The sequence below is a fragment of the Phyllostomus discolor genome, chromosome 4, assembly GCF_004126475.2.
Source record: "Phyllostomus discolor isolate MPI-MPIP mPhyDis1 chromosome 4, mPhyDis1.pri.v3, whole genome shotgun sequence".
Lineage (NCBI taxonomy): Eukaryota > Metazoa > Chordata > Mammalia > Chiroptera > Phyllostomidae > Phyllostomus > Phyllostomus discolor.
Genome location: NC_040906.2, coordinates 188,864,140 through 188,884,962, shown reverse-complemented (window position 1 = coordinate 188,884,962; position 20,823 = coordinate 188,864,140). Strand labels below are relative to the sequence as shown.

General features: G+C 41.8%; 1 protein-coding gene across 1 annotated transcript; it reads left to right on the top strand.

Moving 5' to 3' along the window:
- Nucleotides 1-4,451: 4,451 nt before the first annotated feature.
- Nucleotides 4,452-19,013, top strand: LOC114494392 (p53 apoptosis effector related to PMP22). The gene is made up of 3 exons (XM_028509468.2): nucleotides 4,452-4,784; nucleotides 13,646-13,786; nucleotides 17,567-19,013. Exons 1-3 carry the CDS (start codon nucleotides 4,571-4,573, stop codon nucleotides 17,791-17,793), a joined length of 582 nt encoding a protein of 193 aa, XP_028365269.1. The 5' UTR covers nucleotides 4,452-4,570; the 3' UTR covers nucleotides 17,794-19,013.
- Nucleotides 19,014-20,823: the final 1,810 nt, after the last annotated feature.

Genomic DNA, 20,823 nt, shown 5'->3' with positions numbered 1-20,823 from the left:
AGAAAGAAAGGAAAGGAAAGAAAGAAAAGGAAGGAATGAAAGAGGGAGAGAGAAAGGAAGTAAGAAACAAAACAAAATATAATCCCTGAGTGGGTAGCTGGTCTGGCAACCAATAGCTAGGCCACAATGATCCAATATTGATAAAAAATAATTTCACAGAGTATGAACATCAGACAAGGTCACTCTGTAATTGTGAAAGAACAAGACCACTCCACAGTCAGGTGTAAACACAGAAAACCAACCAAACAAACAAAAAATCCCCACCATGCAACAATAAAATAAGATAGCAGTCTTTAGAACATAATGAATGTATTCAGATGGCCAAACAGTTCACTTGTTTCTTTCCATGAGATGGCTCTAGTAGCACTTAGCTGTGTTTAACTTCATGTGAAACAATTTTGTGCCCTAGCTGGTGTGGCTCAGTGGATTAAGCACAGGCCTGCAAACTAAAGGGTCACTGGTTGACTTCCCAGTCAGGGCACATGCCTGGGTTATGGGTAGGTCATGCGCGAGTGGCAAACACACATTGATGTTTCTCTCCATCCCTTTCTCCCTCCTTTCCCCTCTCTCTAAAATAAAAATAAATTTAAAATATTTTTAAAAAGAAACAATTTTGTTAGATTGTATTGTGACAGCTCTCATATTAGCATGCATTTTAAAAATTAGCAAAATTGGTGAATTTTTGTGTAGCCATTTTAATATTGAAGATGGATCATTTCAGCCGATTTTGCTTTATTATTTCAAGAAAGGCAAAAACACAACTGAAATGCAAAAGAAGATTGTGTAGTGTATGGAGAAGGTGCTGTAACTGATCAAACGTGCCTGCAAAGTTTCATGCTGGAGATTTCTCTCTAGACAATGCTCCATGGTTGGGTAGACAAGTTGAAGTTGATAGCAATCAAACTGAGGCATTAATTGAGAACAATCAACCTTATGCCAGGCTGGAGGTAGCTGACATATTCAACATATCCAAATCAACAGTTATTGGTGAAAATTAAAACTGTCTTATATTTTATGGAAGAAACAAAACGGACTTTTTGGACAACCCAATAACTCACAGCAAAACACCCACTTCCTTGAACTCTCTCCAAAATCACCAAACACAAGCCTAACTCTTATTACCAGGCCCTCCTAATACCCTTCCACTGAGACATCCCCAGAGTGCCACATGGTTTTCAGTCTCCGTTGCTGAGGCGACTCAATATACCTAATTTTGACTATAGGTGTGTTCCTGGTGGTCTCCGGGCACTGGGCTTTCACATCTTTATAGAACGTTTCATGAAGAGAGACATCAAAGCACTTGGGGTAACAAAGAGGCCAATGATATCTATTGAATTTGGGCAATACGGCCTCACTGGTGACCTTTGAAAAAGAAAGCAGTTTTTGTAGGATGTGGGGGTAGATGCATTGGTGTGTGCTTACTAGTTTCAACAGATGATTATGTATATTTCTTCCTAATTTTGTGTTCAGTGACATCAGGTTAGTGGCTGGAAATCAGCCATGGGGGAATATTTACATTATGGAAACTGGCAACTGCTAAAAATTAAGGATTTTTTTTCTTCAGAAAGTTGGTTGTTAAGCTTTTGCCATCACATCACTGGTATGAGAGAGATTACAGTCAGCTGGGAGAGGAAAAGGGGTAGGAGAGTGGAGATAATTGAAAGTGTGCTTGAGCAGGGAGAAGAGAAATTGGACAAGGACTAGCTGGGAAACAAACACAGGGCCAGTGAGAAGTAGAACTCGGATTGTCCAACTAGAATATGTTCAGGGTGTATTCTACCGGATGCCTTTCACTTTGGTTTACTAGCGAGAGAACAGCAGCTTGATGTGTGTGTTGACGGGGGGTGGGGGGTCATTTCCTTACAGCTTGGGAGAGAACTGGTAGTGTGAGTTGGATGTTTGTGAGGGAAAGAAGGAAACTTTTGGAGAAACATATCTCAAACTCTTATCAGTGGTTATTGTAAATAGCATTTGTCTCCAGTGCCAAACTGCCTAAGGCGGAGTGTGGCTTTGCCAGCCAGGGACTGTGCAGTATTTAGCAAGCTACTGAACTTCTTTGCGCTCCAGTCTTCTCGTCTATGTGAAGGTCAGGCTAGTGCACACCTCATAAGGTGGGTGTGAAACGCTGGCACTTAGTAAACTCCCAGCAGATGTTACTATTACTATTACTGTTACTTTCTCTGGATGGGAGAGTAAAAATACAAATTTTTATTCCAAAATTATATATTTATGTACTTTTGTTTGTACTATTCATTGGTTTTGTAACCCCCCCCCCCCCCCCCCCCCCCCACCAAATCTATAAAAGCAAAAACTTTTTCCAGGTGTCATTTGTTGTCAAGTCCTCTGCAATCCCTATATTATCCAGCAGGGAGAGCTATTTAACTGTCTGTTTTCCACCATAGTCCATCATTTCCTGAATATGGTTAGACTGAAAGACTGCATTGTCTAAGATAACTTAATGATTTACAGTTGGTATTCATATATAGAATTTGCTCCTTATAAACATGTAAAAGCCCCTTCCCCACCTTATTACAGTGAGGGAGCTATGTGAAAATGATCATCGTCGACCCTCACGCCGTGGCTCACTCTGTGCAGGCATTATCCTGAGCAGTTCACGTATATTAGTTCTTTTAATGGGAGGAGCGCTTCCATTTAAGGACAAGGAACCTGGGACCAAAGTAAATTAAGTGCACCGGTGCCACACAGCTTGTGTCAGACGTGATCGCGGAACCGGAGCCATCTGTCTGGTCCTATAGAAGAGCCATGTGTTAGGCGCAGTACTGTGGGAACTAACCACAGGTGGTTTAGTCTCTTCCAGAAATTCTAAAGAAACACTTTCCTTGTTTTCACCCAGCACTAATGCGCTCAGCACTCTTTCCCTCAAATCCACTGGAGTAAGAAAAAGAAGTTGTACCGAGTGCAAAATTATTCAGAGATACTAAGATGCCAACAGAACTCTCTCTTTGTCTGAAACCCCTCTTCTCATAATCAGCGTTCTGTTTCGTAAGAATTTAATTTTTCTCATAAATATACTATACACAGCTAATCAAATATTTTCATTACTTTTGAAAACTCTAAGAGCATATTTCTGTTACACAATCTCCACCATAGGGAGTTTAACTCCCCCCAAAATGCCCCATCGTACTATTCCTTGAAAGTGAAAATATTTGACTCTGGTGAAAATATGTCACCTTGGTTTGTGTAAATGAAGGCTGGGGAAGTTATGTCCTGTGATTTCCGATACTTTCTCAGCACTGTTTTTCATTCGTCCTCAACGATTACCAGAGACCTGAGTCAGACCAAAGAGTACTGTTTCTATTGGGAACACCAAAGCGCGCGGTACAGAGGACTAAACTTTGAACATCGCTACGTTCCCTCTTCTGTCATATTAAATTAATAGGAAAAAAGGTAAGGGATTTAGAAATCTTTGGAGGTATAAGATAAGCTTCGACCCCCCATTGAATGTTTTTCGTGACTTGCCCAAGGCCACCGAGGTGCCCAGCACAGAAAACTTGTTTCTCCTTAATGCCAGGCCCAGCGGCCACCCCACCCACCAGGCCGCACCTAAGGAGTCACGTGGTGACAGAAGCCGGGATGGGACACTGGAGGTGGGATTTTAGGTTCTGGATGCCTAGTGACATATAGTTTTTATTTGGAGAGACTTCAATAGTAAATGAAAGGAGTAGGTAAAGTGGGGTTTAGATAGGAGAGATTTGTGGTAGGGAGGGTATCGCGAAACTCAGGACGTGAAGGTATCTGGGGAAGCCAGATGAAGCGCTTCTGAAACTGAAGGGCGCTTTTAGTTCCATTCAGTTTGTTTCCACGTCCAGCCACAGCGCTGGACACCAGGGATACACAGGCCAATAAAACCCAGCCTCTGCTCTCCAGTAGCGGGCAACCCAGTGGGAAAGGCAGCATGTAAACAGGTAGGATTACGAAGGGGAGCCACAGTACAAGGTACAAAGGTGGAGCCCTGGAGGAAGCAAGCCTCTGCCTGGAACGGTCTCAGGGCCTGCTCCTGTTTGCCACAAGCATTGACACGGTGCACAGCACTGACCCACAGGTGCAATTCGAACACCCATTTCAAACTGCCTGAAACGTAAATAATGGTATTGTTGAAAATCAGACCATTATCTGACATCAGAGGTTAAATATTTAGCTGGTGTTGCGCAGATTAAAACGCTCAGAGGTTGAAGCGCAGAAAAGAAAACAAACCCATTTCCAGTGAGTGGAACCTGTGTAAGGGAAATAAGGCCATGGGGAAGCTCGGAGGCACGCCCGGTTGCAGCCTGAGCCCCCAGCCTTAGGCCCTTGGCAGGGCGCCACCAGGTCCGCCTGGGCGGGGAAAACTCACCCACACCCACGGTGTAACCTGAGCCCGGCCCCGCCTCACCCCAGCGCGCCCCGACCAAGCCGGGCAGGTCTGGGCGGCGCGCTCTGAGTCACCGGAATCTAGGTGGGGCCAGCCGCGCCGCCTCTTCACTTTTGTCGCACGACCCTCACTCGCAGGTCACTCTCGGCCCGCGACCTTGCCCCGCGCGCTCCTGTCCTTCACGCCGCCACCGTAGAGATGCTGCGCTGCGGCCTGGCCTGCGAGCGCTGCAGGTGGATCCTGCCCCTGCTCCTGCTCAGCGCCATCGCCTTCGACATCATCGCCCTGTCCGGCCGGGGCTGGGTGCAGTCGAGCACCCACATCCAGACGTCCTCGCTGTGGTGGCGATGCTACCACGAGGGGGGCGGCACCGGGTCCACCTCGGATGGCTGCGAGAGCCTCATGGACTACGGTGAGTGCCGCGCACCGCCGCCTCCGGGAAGTCCCCCGGACCTCGGACGGGCGTGCGCGCCCAGGCGCGGTGGGAGTGCGAGGCCTTAGGAAGCCGCGGTATGCGAAGGGCCTGAACAGTTAGGGGTAATGGGTGATTTTAAAAATAATAAATCTGTTCCGAGTTTAGCTTCCTGCATCCGACCTGAGCAAACCAAAGCAGTAAAATAGCGGCTTTGAGTGGCCCAAACCAGGCTCAACACTGGAAGAAAATTACCGTAGAATTTGTCGGTTCTGGGCAAAGGATGATTTCAGCCCCTTGAAAAGTTTTGATGAGTAAATATAATGAACAAAGTATATATTTTTTGGAGAAAAATGGGAATTCCTTCCCATTCTGCCGCCTCCTCTGCTTCTTCCTTCCCTAATGTTTTATTATTCGTTTAACTTGAACTCTGACATTGAAAAAGCTCTCCCGGTCAAAATTTCAGCAGTTAAGATTTCAGTCCATACTGGACTGCTTGAGACTTAAGGCTGTCCGTCTCTTGTTCGTTTTTGTCTCGCGGGAGGTGGTGTTTTCGGTTTAAGCATGGCCTTGCTGTTTAGAAAACTTCATTTGAATGTGATTTGAAATCGACAAAGCAAACACGTCTTCCAGGACAGCGAAATGAAGGAGAGTGGACAAATATAATATATTGCAGGTGGAGTATTTTATTTTCCCAGCATGGAGGAAGCCACAGTGCTTAACTTGTTGCTAGTCCTGAGCCCAGAGCAGCATGATTTTGTCTGATGCCACCCCCTGCTAACAACCAGTAGATGTGAGGAACAGCTGGCTTTAAGTATGAGCATAATCAGAAGCTTAAAGCCAAATACTACTCACTGGAACCTTACCAACCGAGTTTAATAATTTTAACTGAGAAAGAGAAAGAAGGTCCCCTGGCTTTTTTTATTTCCTGCTGGGACCATTGACTTGACTTACCCCCACCCCCCAAGTGGCCCAGGACGTCCAACCGAACTGTTTATTTCTGGGGTCCTCTGACAGGGGCTTGGTGCTGATTCTTATGGACTGTGGAATTGTGTGGGAGTTCCCACGTGAACTTTCCTCCGAAAGGAGGCATGGTCCTCATTAGCCGGTCATAAAAGGTGAAGACTGAATGGAATTTCTGCTTTCCTTAAAGTTTGTTTTTCCTCTCTTAAAACACAAACAGTACCCCTGCCAGGGTTTGTATTACTGAACATCTTTTAGGTTTTTAAAAAGAACAGCTTTCTTTGAAATAGTTTATCTGTATCTTGTAGTTAAAATGCATTTGAACTCGGTATTTTGTAGGGGACTTAATAGGTCTGCTTACATAGGTGTGTTTTTAAACGGACTATGATGGTCACAGCTCACTCCAAAGACTAATGCAGACCCTGAGAATGCTCAGGAGTACTTCACGTATGGAACAGGAAGTTAGTGGCCTGTGAGGACTAGAGTGCTGGGACATGCCCCGGCCAGCAAGGGTCTGGCTGTGGTCACAGCTCTCTTGTGAAACACCCACAGTGCACTTTTTATTTTTCTTAACTTGTAGGATGAGCTCACCTTCCTAGGGTGTGGCTCTTCCAGCCTCAGAGTGATACAGTCCTTTGTATTGGAAGGGAGTAAGCAGCTTTTGCTTCTTGGTTTAATTTTTTTTTAATTAGATGTCTAAAGCATTAACACATGATTGTAAGGAAGACATTGACCCAGTGTATATAGATCAATTTCATAGAGAAATTGGCCTTTGGAAAAGTTCAGTTTTGCAGCTAGACCAATTTTCATAAATGAGTGGTGTCCTTCACACCCCATTTTAGTTATTTCTGTGACCTTTGCAAAAATAATTAAGTGACAGCAATGCGCTGGACGTGACTTTAGTTCAAGACCTGGAATCATATCATAAAGGCAGGGTCCACTGTCGCTGGGTGACTGTGGGAACCAGAAGGTAGATACAAGGCCTGTCTCAGGCTGTTGTAGTCAAAGGTGAGTGCAAGCGAGTTTTGCCTCACAGGTGTAGCAAGTGTGTATTCCCACGCTGCAGGGCCAAGATTTAGGTATTTGGGGCGGCCTCCATAAGGCCTTGCTGAAGGCAGCATGTTCACACTCCTTTATCTGAAATGTAGCAAGACTTGACTCACACTCCCACGTATGTGTAAACACAACAAGGACTGGGGTTGATGGCTCTAATGAAAATATCTGGATACAGAGAGTTGAGAGGGTACGTCCATTTTTTTTAAAACTTCTTGATATATAATAAGAAATAAACATTGTGATTTTCCACGGTGACTAATAAGTTTACCTTTTAATGACAAAGTGCTTGACCATCTCTTTTATTACTTGATATTCAAAATATTAATATATTAATTTTGGTATTAAAACAGGTTATTCTTGGCAAGCATTGGCATTAATGCTAAATAATATAGACTTTTTAAATAAAGGTAAATAGTTCCTTAATATTATGTAAAAAAGCAGAATATTACAGTCTTCACCATTGTTTACAGTGTTTTAAGAATTTCAGATTACCATATCACCTCATTTTTTTCTATAAACGAACCATTTACATGCTGAGTATGTTCTTTTTGTGATAGTAACAATTAAATAAATACCCAGCTTTACAATACCTGTTTGAATTTTTTAAAAATTGTGGTTTATGTTTCTCAAAACCGGGAAAAAAACTCTAGATTTAAACATTGAAATGATCATTTGAATTTCATGTATATACAAAATGTCAAAATTAAATCTGAATGCATTTTCATGCCTGCTATTTTTGCACTACTGGTACCTTTTTTCATTTTTTTTTTGTTTGTTTTGTCATTGCTTTCAGAGAGGGAGGAAGGACGTGGGGGCGGGGGGAGAGACAGAAACATTAATGAGAGAAACATTGATTGATTGCCTTCTTGTACCCACCCCGACTGGGCCTGGGCCTGGGCATGTGCCCTGACCATCAAACCAGGGATCCTTCTGTTCACCAGATGGTGCTCCAACCAACTGCCACACCCGCAGTTTGCTTTCTCTTTCTTTCTTTTCCTTCCTTCCTTCCTTCCTTCCTTCCTTCCTTCCTTCCTTCCTTCCTTCCTTCCTTCCTTCCTTCCTTCCTTCTTCCTTCCTTCCTTCCTTCCTTCCTTCCTTCCTTCCTTCCTCCCTCCCTCCCTCCCTCCCTCCCTCCTCCTCCCTCCCTCCCTCCCTCCCTCCCTCCTTCCTTCCTCTTTCTTTCTTTCTTTTTTAAATTTTTAAAATATTTGTGACCTTAGAGAGAGGTGGGGGAGAGAGAGGAGGAGAGGAAGAGAAACATCGATCGACCACCTTCTGTAGGCGCCCCGACTTGAGACTGAAACCTGCAACCTCGGCATGTGCCCTGGCCGGAATCGAACCAGCAGCTTTACAGTTTGCCCGGTGGCGCCCAACCAACTGAGGCACGCCAGCCAGTCCTTCTCTTTCAGCTTAAAAAAAGATACATCAGGAGGATGTTGTAAGCATCAGTGACGTATATTTCAAATCCCAAGCAAGCTCCAGCTTGTCGGGGCGGGGAGCAGCGCAGGCGAGTTTAGCCACCAGGAAAAAGCGGGAGTCGGTGTGGAAGAGCGTTTGCCTTGCATCTGACGGAAGTGCCGGGCTGCGTCTCTACCCCGGACACCCCTTGATACTGCAGAGTGAATTGAAATTTTTTTTACATGACATCATTCGTGAATAAGTCAAAGAATCAGAACAGTATGGACTATTTTTAGATCATTTAGCCCCGTACTTCTTAAATATACAGGAAATGAGGGAAATGAGCATGACGTTAACCGGTTTACAGTAGGCTAAATTCAACTTAAGGGACTTCATTTTGAGATGATGCTCTTGTGGCTTTTGGAGAGGTATTAAAATGTTCTTATTTTAAGAAATTGGGCATTAGTAGATTACTCTTTGATCTATATATAAATAAATGCATAATGTAAAATATATATTTATAAATAAATGTATAATAAATACATATAAATATATTTATTTAAATCTAGAAGTCTAGGAACCAGTGATCTAGACCAGCACACTCCACATTAGCTGCACTGAGTGTTAACCACCTGAGAGCCTCAATCCCTTGTTATAGACCTAACTTGTCTTCTTATCGGAGATAAACATAAACAGTCTCCCAGACAATCAGAATTAGGAGGGAGTAAGAGTGCACCTATGTAAGCTTTCGCCCGGTGCCCTCATCACCACCACCCGTGACTGATCTGAGCTTCTTCCCTGTGTTCAGCAATTTAATTCGGTTCTCTTGACAGTGCTGCTGTTTAAAAGCACCTCCCTCTTCTACTGATGGAGCTGAAATGTGCTTCCCCGTAAATTCTGCTCTGCAGCCTTCTTCTGTCTGGCAGACTTGTAAATATTTAAGGGTAGATCCTCAATTTGCTATTTATTCTGCGTGAATTCAGAGTAAGATTCCCTGTTTCCACATCTTCCCGTGTAGGGTGGTTTATCATCCGGCTCTGGCTCAGGAGAAAATGCAGAGTATGTATGGAATCTCACACCAACTGTGGAATTCCCCTGGGCGGCCCTGTCATTCCTCCTTTAAAGCTATGTGTGGTGCCTTCCAAAACTTCTGCAAATTGCTTCTTCCTATGTAGATTTTTTTTTGGAGGCCTATTAGGAGTTGTCCTGTAGATATTTGCTATTCAAAGTGTCCAGAGCAGCAGAACCAGTATTATCTCAGAGGTTATGGGACAGGTGTCTCAGGCCCCACCTACTGGATTAGAATCTGTATTGGAACAAGATCCCCAAGTGATTCGTAAGCACTTTTAAGTTTCAGAAACACTGGCCTGTATTCCTGCAGATTACTTCCTCATTGAACATGCAACAGCCTTTTTGTGTGTATCATCCCTCCCCCCATGCTTATACTTATTTGCAGACAGGATCTTTTTTAGTTTTCAGTTATGATTCTATTCACTTTTCAGTTGTGCCTGTATCTCATATGAAGAATCCTATAGAAACGATATGAAGAGATTTGACAGAATTTCAGATGCACGAGGCAGGGCCTTTGGTCTTATTAATAGAGGAATCCTTTGTTCTGCAAAGGGCCCCTGTTCTAGCTGGGTAACAGGTTGGTGTCTACAGGGCACTGTATATGGGGCTCAGGGCTCCATCACAGACTGTTTTGGTAACTGTTTGCTGCCCACAAGTAAAAATGTTGAAGAGTGCAGCAAAACCATTAAAAGAGATACTAACTTGAAGGGGAAATTAGTGATAGTCTCCAACATATTACCAACAATATAAAAATACCAACAATGCACTCCTTGTCTTAAAATAAAAGTTTGTTTTTTCTTTTCACAAACTTCAGTTTGATTTATGGTTTCTGGCTTGACATTCAACTTACTTATTTTCACTTTTTTTCCTCTTACCAATTAACCATACTGGCCTTTCCCTAGCTGTATTTGCCTCATTACATTGTGTTTTCAAGTGTAACCTCTGAAAAAAGATTCATTTTCATGCTGAAAACTTAAAAGCATTTCCTAGGAAAAGCTCATAATTTCTTTAGTAACCACTGAGTGGTTTCCATGTTGTTGATTTAATGCTGAATCTTCCCAAGCCAGAGCAAAATTCAATAAGCCATTCTTCATCTAAACAGAACTTTAATGAATCTTATTTAAAAATGGATTTATAATGCTGCTGGGTTTTTTTTTGATAGTATGAACTTCTCCAAGTGACATTGGATAATAAACTTATTTCATAATAGATTATATACCTAACAGATTATGTATAAAAAACACCAAGTTTATCTTCCCTTCAGGAAACAAAACAAACTAACAAAAAGCTTTTCTAAACTCTGTTTACCTGAAATACTGGATGCTTTTGTGGCCTCAGTGCAGAGAATGATAATTAGATGAGAATCCCGCCTGCTTCCCCACACTCACACACAAACACAATTAGGAAGGAGGCAATAAAAGTTAAGGTGCATAAAGTAATAATAGAGGACGGACTCATCTTCAGAATAGTGTCAGACGGACAGTCTGCGTTTGAAGAACTGAGAACCATCTGTTGACTCACAGAAGTAGCTCTAGGACAAGTTTTAAAAGTTGGCATTCTCCATTAGGGTTGGCAAGCACGATACAGTGTAGACCAGGGGCGTCAAACTCATTTTCACTGGGGGCCACATCAGCCTCGAGGTTGCCTTCAAAGGGCCAAAATAATTTTAAGACTATATGAATATAACCACTCTCTAACTGTTAAATAATTGAGATTACATTCAGCCCTTAAAGGCAACCATGAGGCTGATGTGGCCCTCAGTGAAAATGAGTTTGATACCCCTGGTGTAGACCATGATACAATATAAAAATATAAATAGTTCCCCCAAAAGTTGGGGAAATTTGTAGATAGTAGGCTCATTCTGGGTAATTAAGTTGGGACCAAAGGTACTTAGGACACAGACCTAGCTGTTTGAAATGTACAACATTGGAGAATGGCCATGTCCTATGTGTACATGGCTTTCGGTCACCTTGTTGGACAGAATATTGGGCTGGGAGGACCCTGCTGATGAGGATCCATCTCATCATTTTACAACAAGGTAGTCACTGACATGAGAAGGCACTTTGCCTTACTTGTTGTCCATCAGTCAGAATAGAATCTTTAAAACCACACCAAGATTTCTGCCCTAAACGATAGTTACGTGAGTCAGTGTGGGTGTGCCCCTGCTGCAGGAGCGGGTTTTACCCGTCCGCTTCCAAGGCAGGCTTTGTCAAGACAAAACGTCTGTCCTTCATTTTCCATTTCGTTGCATCAGCATTGTAAATAAGCAAGACATTAACTGAGCTGATTTAACATACCCTACGAAAAGTTCTTAAAATGGCCTGTGTTTCTATTTATGCTCACAGACTACATGCAGACTCTGGGGCGCTACCCCTCCAGCATGTCGCGGGAGGTCTGGCGGGAGGCACAGAAATCTGTATTTCTCATGAGCTCCACTGATGATTTTGACTCTGTGGTATATGGACTGAACTTTGAGACCACCCGACTAAATAATGTTCTTTTCAATGTTCCTCTTCTATTGAAAATCACCTGCTTGAAGGACAAAGCAAAAATGAGATAAGAGACTTAGTCATTTTCACACTTTGACTTTATTCATTTCTATTTTAAAGGAAGACTTTTTTATTTTACTGTGTCTCTAAAATCTCTTACTGATCTCAAAGGAAGAGGAAGAAGATTTGGAGGGAAGTAATAAAAATTATAAATGTAAAACTGGGCGCACTCGGCCCCACACAGAAGAGGTAGTTGTGTAAAAACATGGTATTTGAGCTTGTGAAAGTGTGTCTTCTCCTTAATGACCTATTATCCCCAGTCATTCACGAATCCGGAGATCTGGAGGGAATGTGGGGGCTGGTGAAGGTAACAGGGTGGCTTAGCTCAGACGTGTCTGTAACAGAGGAAGATCAGCACATGCAGTGGGTAACTGAGGAATAACCTTCACGTGGCAGTGCAGAGGCCTGTGAATGCAGAATAAAGTGAAAAACATGTGGGATATCCATACAATAAAGTTGTATTTTGGCCATAAAAAAAGTGAAGTGCTGCCAAATGCTACTACACAGATGCACCTTGAATTATGCTAAATGAAAGGAGACAGTCAAAAAAGCCACATAGTGTATGATTCTGTTTATATGAAATGTCCAGAATAGGCATATTCATAGAGACAGAAAGTAGATGAGGGGTTGCCAGAAACTGGAGGAAGGGGAGAAAGGAAGGACATGGGGTTTCTTTTTGGGGTGATAAAATGGTTGCAATTGTAAGGGGTGATGGCTGCACAACCCTGTGAATAGAGACACCACTAAATTCTTGAAAAGAGTGAGTTTTATGGTATGTAAATTATATCTTTAAAAAAGTCGTGTTTTGGATTCAGGCTCTAAATCAAAGTCTGCCTAAATCACTTTGTAGCTATGTGTCCGTGGCAGGCTCTTCGAACTCTCAAAGCCTTACTGTGTAGCCTCAATTCTAAAGAAATTATATTAGTGTGAACCTTCAAAAGTTATTATGAGGATTCAGTGAGCACAGTGTGTCGGTTCCTAGCCCAGTGCGTACTTCATGAATGTTACTTGTCGCCTCTAGAGAGAAGGTTGTGTGTGAAGAAATCTTGAAAACCAGAGCAGGGTGAACAATAGAATGACTGGCTGGAACCATTAGCCTGGGTTCGTGGCCCTCATGTCCATGGGTGCAGGGCAGCACGACACAGGGCCCAGGTGCCCCTGTGGGTCTCCGAACCTAGAACTCGATTCTGGGGCCAACATCAGTAAATTAAGAACTCTTGCGCAATAAATTCTGAATACTTCAGAAGTTAAAATTTAGGCAAAACTCTAGAAAGACTGTGCTTGTGTTATATATATATAAAAAAGGCACAGTTACTTTACAATTAAATTGTTTTAGTTCACATCTCTGCCTAGTCCTAAGTTTATGTTTTCAAAGATTATTTTTGCACGGAACCAAATATTGATATGAAACCGAGATCCTTTTAGAGGTGTTTCAAACATTTCCTAAAGATGGTAATTTGGGTTGTTCGGTACCAAAAATGTGATTTTTTTAATGGCCATGTTGTGTTAGAACTTGAATGAACTTTTTAAATATACCAGTTTATGTAGCCCATTTATCAAATGCCAAACAAGTTTAATGAAGTAAACATTTGGCCTAAAACCCAGGGTAGAAGGCATTACTGTTAATCAGTATATTAATGTCCTACATATGCATTGCCCAATTTCCCTCTGAAATATGGAGATGCTTAAGCATTGTCAAAAGAAAAACTGTTCTTTTGCTCAAATATAATTAGTAGGAAGCAAAAACTTCCTATGCATACCTTGATAAGTGATCTTTAAATGTGACATGCCTGTTCATTCATTGCCGTTTCCCTTTTCTCGCAGCGTGGGGAAGGGCGGCCGCCGCCACGCTCTTCTGCGGCTTTATCATCCTGGTGATCTGTTTCATCCTCTCCTTCTTCGCCCTCTGCGGACCCCAAATGCTGGTCTTCCTGAGAGTGATCGGAGGCCTGCTGGCCCTGGCTGGTAAGTCTGTGTGTCAGCAATTGTCCGTGCACACCTTCAGCACACCTCAGGGTGGGAGTGTCCGGGCTGGAAGGAAGATCCCTGGCAGTTACAGTTCCTGATCTGTTCTCAGAAAATGTGTCACGCAGGGCAGAAGTCTCAGAGGATCTAGATTCCTTTCCTCCTGTGTCTCAGGTGGTACTCTGTGCTCCCCATCCAAGGGAGGAAGGCTGTCATTGTGTATGCCATCTCTTGTTGGTGACCCCTGTGTCCAGGACACCCCTACCCTGAGGCATTGGGGCTGAGGCAGCCCTGGAAGTACAGTGTCTCCATAGCTGGCCCAGGGCTGGCCTCCTGTGAGCCCCATGCTGAGGGGCGGGAATGTGCCTGAGCCACTTTACTTACTGAAGGAGTTTCAGGGTCTTCGGATACGGAGGGTCATGAAAGGGTTTTCTGCAGTGGATGGGGGACCCAGAAGACGCCATCTCTGGACTTGCCTCATCTTCATTGCTAGGGGACCAGAAATGTAGCTATGTAGGTGGTTGGGGCTCTGAGTAAACATTTATTCACAGAATACAAGAACCAGGACTCTAGGAGCAAAAATAATCTGAAATTTTAGGAAGGTACCTGGCCCTAGGGAAGTCTGTCTGTCAAAGGGGCAGGACCCCAGCCAAGAGATGGATTCAGAGGCAAAAGTGGATTTCCTGAGGAGGGGAAAGGAGGAGGAACCAATAAGGGCAAAGCAAGGTTGCAGGTCCTTTCTCAAGATAACTTTGGCTCACCAGAGCAAAGCAGGAATCCGACTGCAGACCTGGAGAACAGACCCAAAGTGAGCAGAAGGCCTCTGAAACGGGTCAGAAGCTTGAGACTAAAAGAGGTCCATGAGGTCAGGTGTGAACCCGGAGGAAGAGCCCTTTGTGCTGGGAAAAGCTCATTTCCCTGAGCTTAGGAAAAAGGCTTCACCCTGCCCTCGCCTGTGCATTTGAAATTCTTCTTAATTAAAAATAAAGTTTTCTCCAGTGTTCCTCATATTTGAAAGTTTGCTTTTGGAATAATGTTTTAAAATCAGAAATTACATGGAATCACAAAAGATATGAGGAATGCCGTTGAATCCTACCTCTGCTTCTGTTTGGCTTTCTGTAGCTCCCATTTATAAGCCCTTATCGAAGACACACATTTCCTTATCTTGCTTTTACATGACTTGGAAGACTAGATGGATGCCTGTTTACATCACCATTGAAAATAACATACTAGGACATGAACGCTCATTGAAAAATCCTAGTACATATCATATGACTCAGCAACTCCACTTCTGGTATATTTCCAAAAGAACCGGAAGTGGGGACTTGAACAGACACTTGTGCACCCAAGTTCATAGCAGTGCTACTCACAACAGCCAAAAGGTGGAAACAACCCAAAGTCTCCACCAACAGATAAATGAGAAAACAAAATGTGGTACATATGTACACACACAGTAAAATAGTATTCAGTCATAAAATGGAATAAAGTTTTGCTATATGCTATGATGTAGATGGACCTTGGAAACATAATGTTAAGAGAAATAAGGTTGACACAGAAGAACAAACAATGTTATGGTTTCACTTACACAACTACCTGGAATAGGCAAATTCATAGGAACAGACAGTAGGTTAGAACTTACTGGGGTCTGAGAGGAGGGGTAATGGGGAGAGAGTTTGTTTACGCTGGGGATGTTGAAGAAGTTTTGGTTATGGATAGGGATGATGGTTACACAACATTGTGAATGTATTTAATGCCACCGAATTATACCCTTAACAAATGATTAACATGATAAATATTATGTTGTATGTATTTTGCCACACTTTTAAAAATTTTAGTAAAACTCTTTTGTCTATTTTAGCATTAAAACATTAGGATCTAATAATGGGCCCTGGCTGGGTAGCTCAGGTGGTGAGAGCATCGTTCTGGTACGCCAAGGTTGCAGATTCTATTTCTGGTCAGGGCCAATCAAGAATCAACAAATGAATGCATAAATAAATGGAACAACAAATCAATCTCTCTCTCTCTCTCTCTCTTTCTCTCTCTCTCTTTCTCTCTCTTTCTCCTCCTCTCTCTCTCAAATCAATAAATTTAAAAATTTTTAAAAAGATCCAATAATGACCATCTCAAGCTGGCAGGGTAGCAGAAGTCATAAAGAACACTAGCTGTGGTGAGCTTCCACAGATAAACAGCTGAATGAGCCTCCTGTACTCTCATGTTACAGTTTAAAACTCATCTCCTTTAGAGTCTGAGTGGGAAATGTTTGTAGGGAAATAATAAGCCTAGAAAATCTCAATATATCCGTAGTGATACTAATATTGAATAAGACCTACTTGATATATTTCACAGCAACAATGATCTTTAATTGTATTTATATCATTAGGTTAAAATGAGAAAATTGAACACTTACATTTTGCAGAAATTGACCCAAACCTTTACAAGAACTTCATGTGTGATGAACCAAAATGGGTAAATCACAACATTTATGGCTAAGCAAATTAGAGAGTAATGTAAAGAAGGATTACTTCACTACACAATATTTTGCAGTAACTGACAAACTTTGAAGTACTAAGGATTTGCCATTCAGGGTATACAAGAAGCAGAGAAATACTTAAGATCGAGATGAACATTTTGAGTTAAGAAATAGAAACAACCAATCAAAACGTAAAAACATCTACAGTCTTTCTAGCAATTAAAAAAAAAAAGAAGGAAAAAGAAATGCTTTAGGAGTTTTATCTGTGGAGCCAGTAGGAAAAAATTCAGATGAAAGAAGTGAGGACCTGATACATGCCTGATACATTCCTGGAGCACAGGCAGCCGACCCCTCTTTGTGGAAAGTAATGGCACAGAACTAAGATCTGCTCAGATCCTTTGACGTGGCAATATGCATGTGAAATATTAAGTAAAAAAAAAACCCACACAACAAAGCACAGTCTGTATATACTCAGCTTTATGGAAGTGTGCATGTTCATTGAAAAATACTAGAAAAGAAGATTAAGTTCTTTTTATTTTCACGTTGCTTAATAATAATTGTAATAATGTGATTCTTGTACCAAAAAGTTTAGAAATCCTGACACATTGTTTCCTTTCTTATAGCCTCTCTCAGACTTTCCAAAGCCCCTCTGTCATTTCTATTTCATGAGCGTGGAATGCTCTTCACCCTGTGCTCCATCTCTCCATTTCTGATTCAGATTCTCACTTCCTTTGTAGGCTTTTCTGGCAATTGTTAGCATTGATCATTTGCATCATTGGTTCATCCTTTCATGTAGGCATTCGTTTATCGAACGACTATTGTGGTGGCGTGTTTTGAATGGAGTGGTGGTGTGTGTGCATGCACACATGCATATGTTTACATATATTATTTTTGCTGACACTGAAAATATTACCATGCATTTGGCACAGGAAGTTCAAAGATGAAAATACATAATCTGCACCACCACCCTGCTTTCTATCACACACCCCAGTCTTGCACGTTTTACTGCAGCATATATAATACTTGCACAGGGACGGTAGAGTGGTTCTCTGTTTGCCTTCTGTCCATAGTTCCTATATTCAGTATTCGGCTCAGCGCCAGGTAGCTCAGATGCAGAATATTTAATAAGCTCTTTCGGTTCATGATTAACTAGATACCCCAGCCCCTTTCATTAGCATTATTTAGGTGGAGTTAACACTTGTTTAAAGACAAAAATACTGGGAGAGGGTGTTAATCTATTGTTCCCTTACATTCATTCATTCATTCATGCGTGCATGCATTCATACTTGGGATTTTCTTCTTTCCTTTAGCTGTGTTCCAGATCATCTCCCTGGTCATCTACCCGGTGAAGTACACCCAGACCTTCTCCCTTCACGCCAACCCCGCTGTCAACTACATCTATAACTGGGCCTATGGCTTTGGGTGGGCGGCCACGATCATCCTGATCGGCTGTTCCTTCTTCTTCTGTTGCCTCCCCAACTATGAAGACGACCTTCTGGGCAATGCCAAGCCCAGGTACTTCTACACATCTGCCTAAGGTGGGGAAGGGTTCCTGCTGCCAGGACGGACTCCAGAGGAAGAAACTGTGTGCTCCAGAATACTCGGAACCTGTTTGGGGCGGCAGTGCTCGCATCATTAGACTAGTCCAAGTGCTAAAACGATTGGGGGGAAATGTTTCTTAAAGGGTGTTAGAGTTTCGTACTCGGCTTTTACATATGCTTTCTAGGGGTAAACAAAACTTACTTCTTTTTAACTTAACTGCTTGTAATATGTCAGTATTTCTCTTTATTTCCTGTCCATACAATTTACACTGCATATGTAAAAGAGTATGATTATGAAACTTATGTTTTATAAGGTAAAAATGAGAAGGCTTTGAAGATTTAAGTCATCTGATAAATGGTCTGTTTTTACCAGGTTAAATGGACTGGGAAAAGGAGAACTTGGAAGTATTGGTAAAAATTGTTAGTGACCAAAGATTCTAAAAGAAATGTAAAAAATAAATATTTTTTCAGCCTTCATCTACCTAAAGAAGGAAAATCGTTTCCTAAATGCATATCACTTGTGAGCATTTCTCACTAATATCCTGCATAAATGGTTTTTTGCTAAGCTTCGCATTACCTGGAAATGTCATTTAGGAAAGGACTCCTTCGTGGCCCAAGCCTGTTGCAGAGATAAGGCCTGCTGTAGGGAAATGCTAGGATGAAAATTTCTCTTTCAAATGGTGTATAGGGTTGGGGTGTGGGGAGATGACATATTAATCTATATTGTTTTGTGTCTGTATGTTCACATCCAGAGTAGACTGAGTTGAAAGATGGGCAGGGTCTAATTCATCATGACTGACAGAGCATTAGGAAGGCCATTGCTGTCACAAAAGTGACGTTGAAACAACCTTAGGAGAGGAAACGGCTTGAATGTTTCATCTCAGTTGACCAGGCTCGAATCATATAGACACAGCTTCTGATAGATTGCAACTGTAAGCAGAAACTTAAATATAGTTAAAAACCTGGTCTTACTTGGTTGACCTATTTAAAATACCTATTGTAAAACATGCAACAGGAGAATTCAGGGATGTGAGATCTCTGAATGGGAAATATATGATATATCACATGGATTATTATTATTATTATTTTTTTACCATTTGTACTTACACAATGAAAACCAATTCATATGATATATCAAATTGTTTTGTAAGTTGCAGAATAAGCAACTGCAGTTTTTATTATGAATTTTTCCCAATAAACCAGGTTTTCTAATCTTGTTTCTAGTTCGCATTTTGTGTGTGTGTGTGTGTATGTGTCTTTTTTCTTAATTCAAATCTGGAGAAGGGAATTGAAAAAAAGATGCCTTGGGTTGGGTCGTAAGAACATTGGATAAAATGAAAGTTGCTTCTTCCTTGAGATGGGATCTTCTTCATGCAGGTGGAGGGGCAGCAAGAAGTGCCCCAGTCCACTTTCCTGTTCAATAGTTTATTTTCCACCATGGGTTGTAGGTTAATTCTCCTATGGTGTATATAATGTGAAGAAAGGTTGCAGAGAGGCATGGCGGGAGAAGGGAGATATTTCTTCTTAGTGCTGTTAGCCATTTGGTCTTTAGCAAATTTTTTCTTCTGTGCTTCTCAGAATACGAGGTGAATATTTCTCATCATAAATTTAGAAGAATGTGGTCTGTGTGATTATTGATATCAAAAAATAACTTTTTTAATCCTGTGCCTGCTGGAGGATTTGAAGAGGTAACTGATGGTGTTAAAAGTGTCATCTTCTGAAATAGCCCAGGGTCCTGGCCGGGTAGCTCAGTTGGTTGGAGCGTCGTCCTAATATGCCATGGCTGCAGTTGCCAGTCAGGGCACAGACGAGAATCAACCAATGAATGCATACATAAGTGGAACAACCGGTGATATGTCTCTCTCTCTCCCCACCCATCTTTCTCAAATCAATAAATAAAACAATTAAAAAAATAAAATTAATAGCATTGCTAATTTAAAAAGATGATGGATATCTAGAGATTAAGAAACTGGGTCTCTCATTGTGCATGAAAATGACGCAGATGCAAGGTTCTCTGAGAGATGTGCTCTTGTTTTTTAATTTTATCCCATGCAACTTTCTTCTTCAATAAATAAGACACTATATCTGAATGATGCACATTTAGGAAAAATACAACTTCCCGGGACCAATGAGTTAATGTAACAGAAGCATTTCCACCCGAAACATTTTGGACAAAGACATACTGTCATTACATTGGCTAAAACGGTCCGCCTCCTTCAGCTTTGTTCAAGTGTAGAGATCCTCCATTTCTTGGTTCACACTCACCCAGACAGACATCCTTAGGTCATAAACAGCAGGAGAATTCCAGAGAATTCTGAGCAGTAATGAAGAATTTGAGAAGCCCTGTGGAGACTAACAATGTGTTGTATGACATTTCCCATGGTGAAGCTGAGGTGGATTTTGGCTCTGTAATTACATTAAGAGTCCCCACCCTTTAAATAAGCAGTTCTAGGTTCCCAAGCAATTATCTCACGCTCACATTAAAAGTAGTCAGATATGCTAAGTGCCATTTTCAGTTGAGTGTAACAAAGAAGTAATATGGCAAGGTCTTTCAGTTGTCACACAAGCTAACTATGGAGTGTAATTATTTTTAGCTTCAAAACTATGTACGGCTAGACTGACTATAAAGTTTGATAGCTTTCCTTTTTTAAGGAAATGAAAACAGTAGAAGAATATAGACATAATAATTTAATTAGATTGATTTTTGCTACAAGCTCCTGCTGAAAGTCAATCCTATTCATATAAAGTACACGAATCCTGAGTTGACTTGTTTTGTTTTTCTAGGCATACCTGAAGAGACCGTATTTGGGTCTCATCCAGTGCCGGCTCTTGCTAGCCGTTCACCTCCCCACTGGTCTCATAACCTTATCTGTAAAATGATTGCCAATGACCCCTCACAATTCTCCACTTCAGTGTGCTTGTATGTGTATCTGCTCTTAACTTACCCAAACGTTCTTGGGAAAAGGAAAAGGGGTAATGTGATGCTTTCCATGTGTGTTTTTTTTCAAATTGACTTTCATAACTAG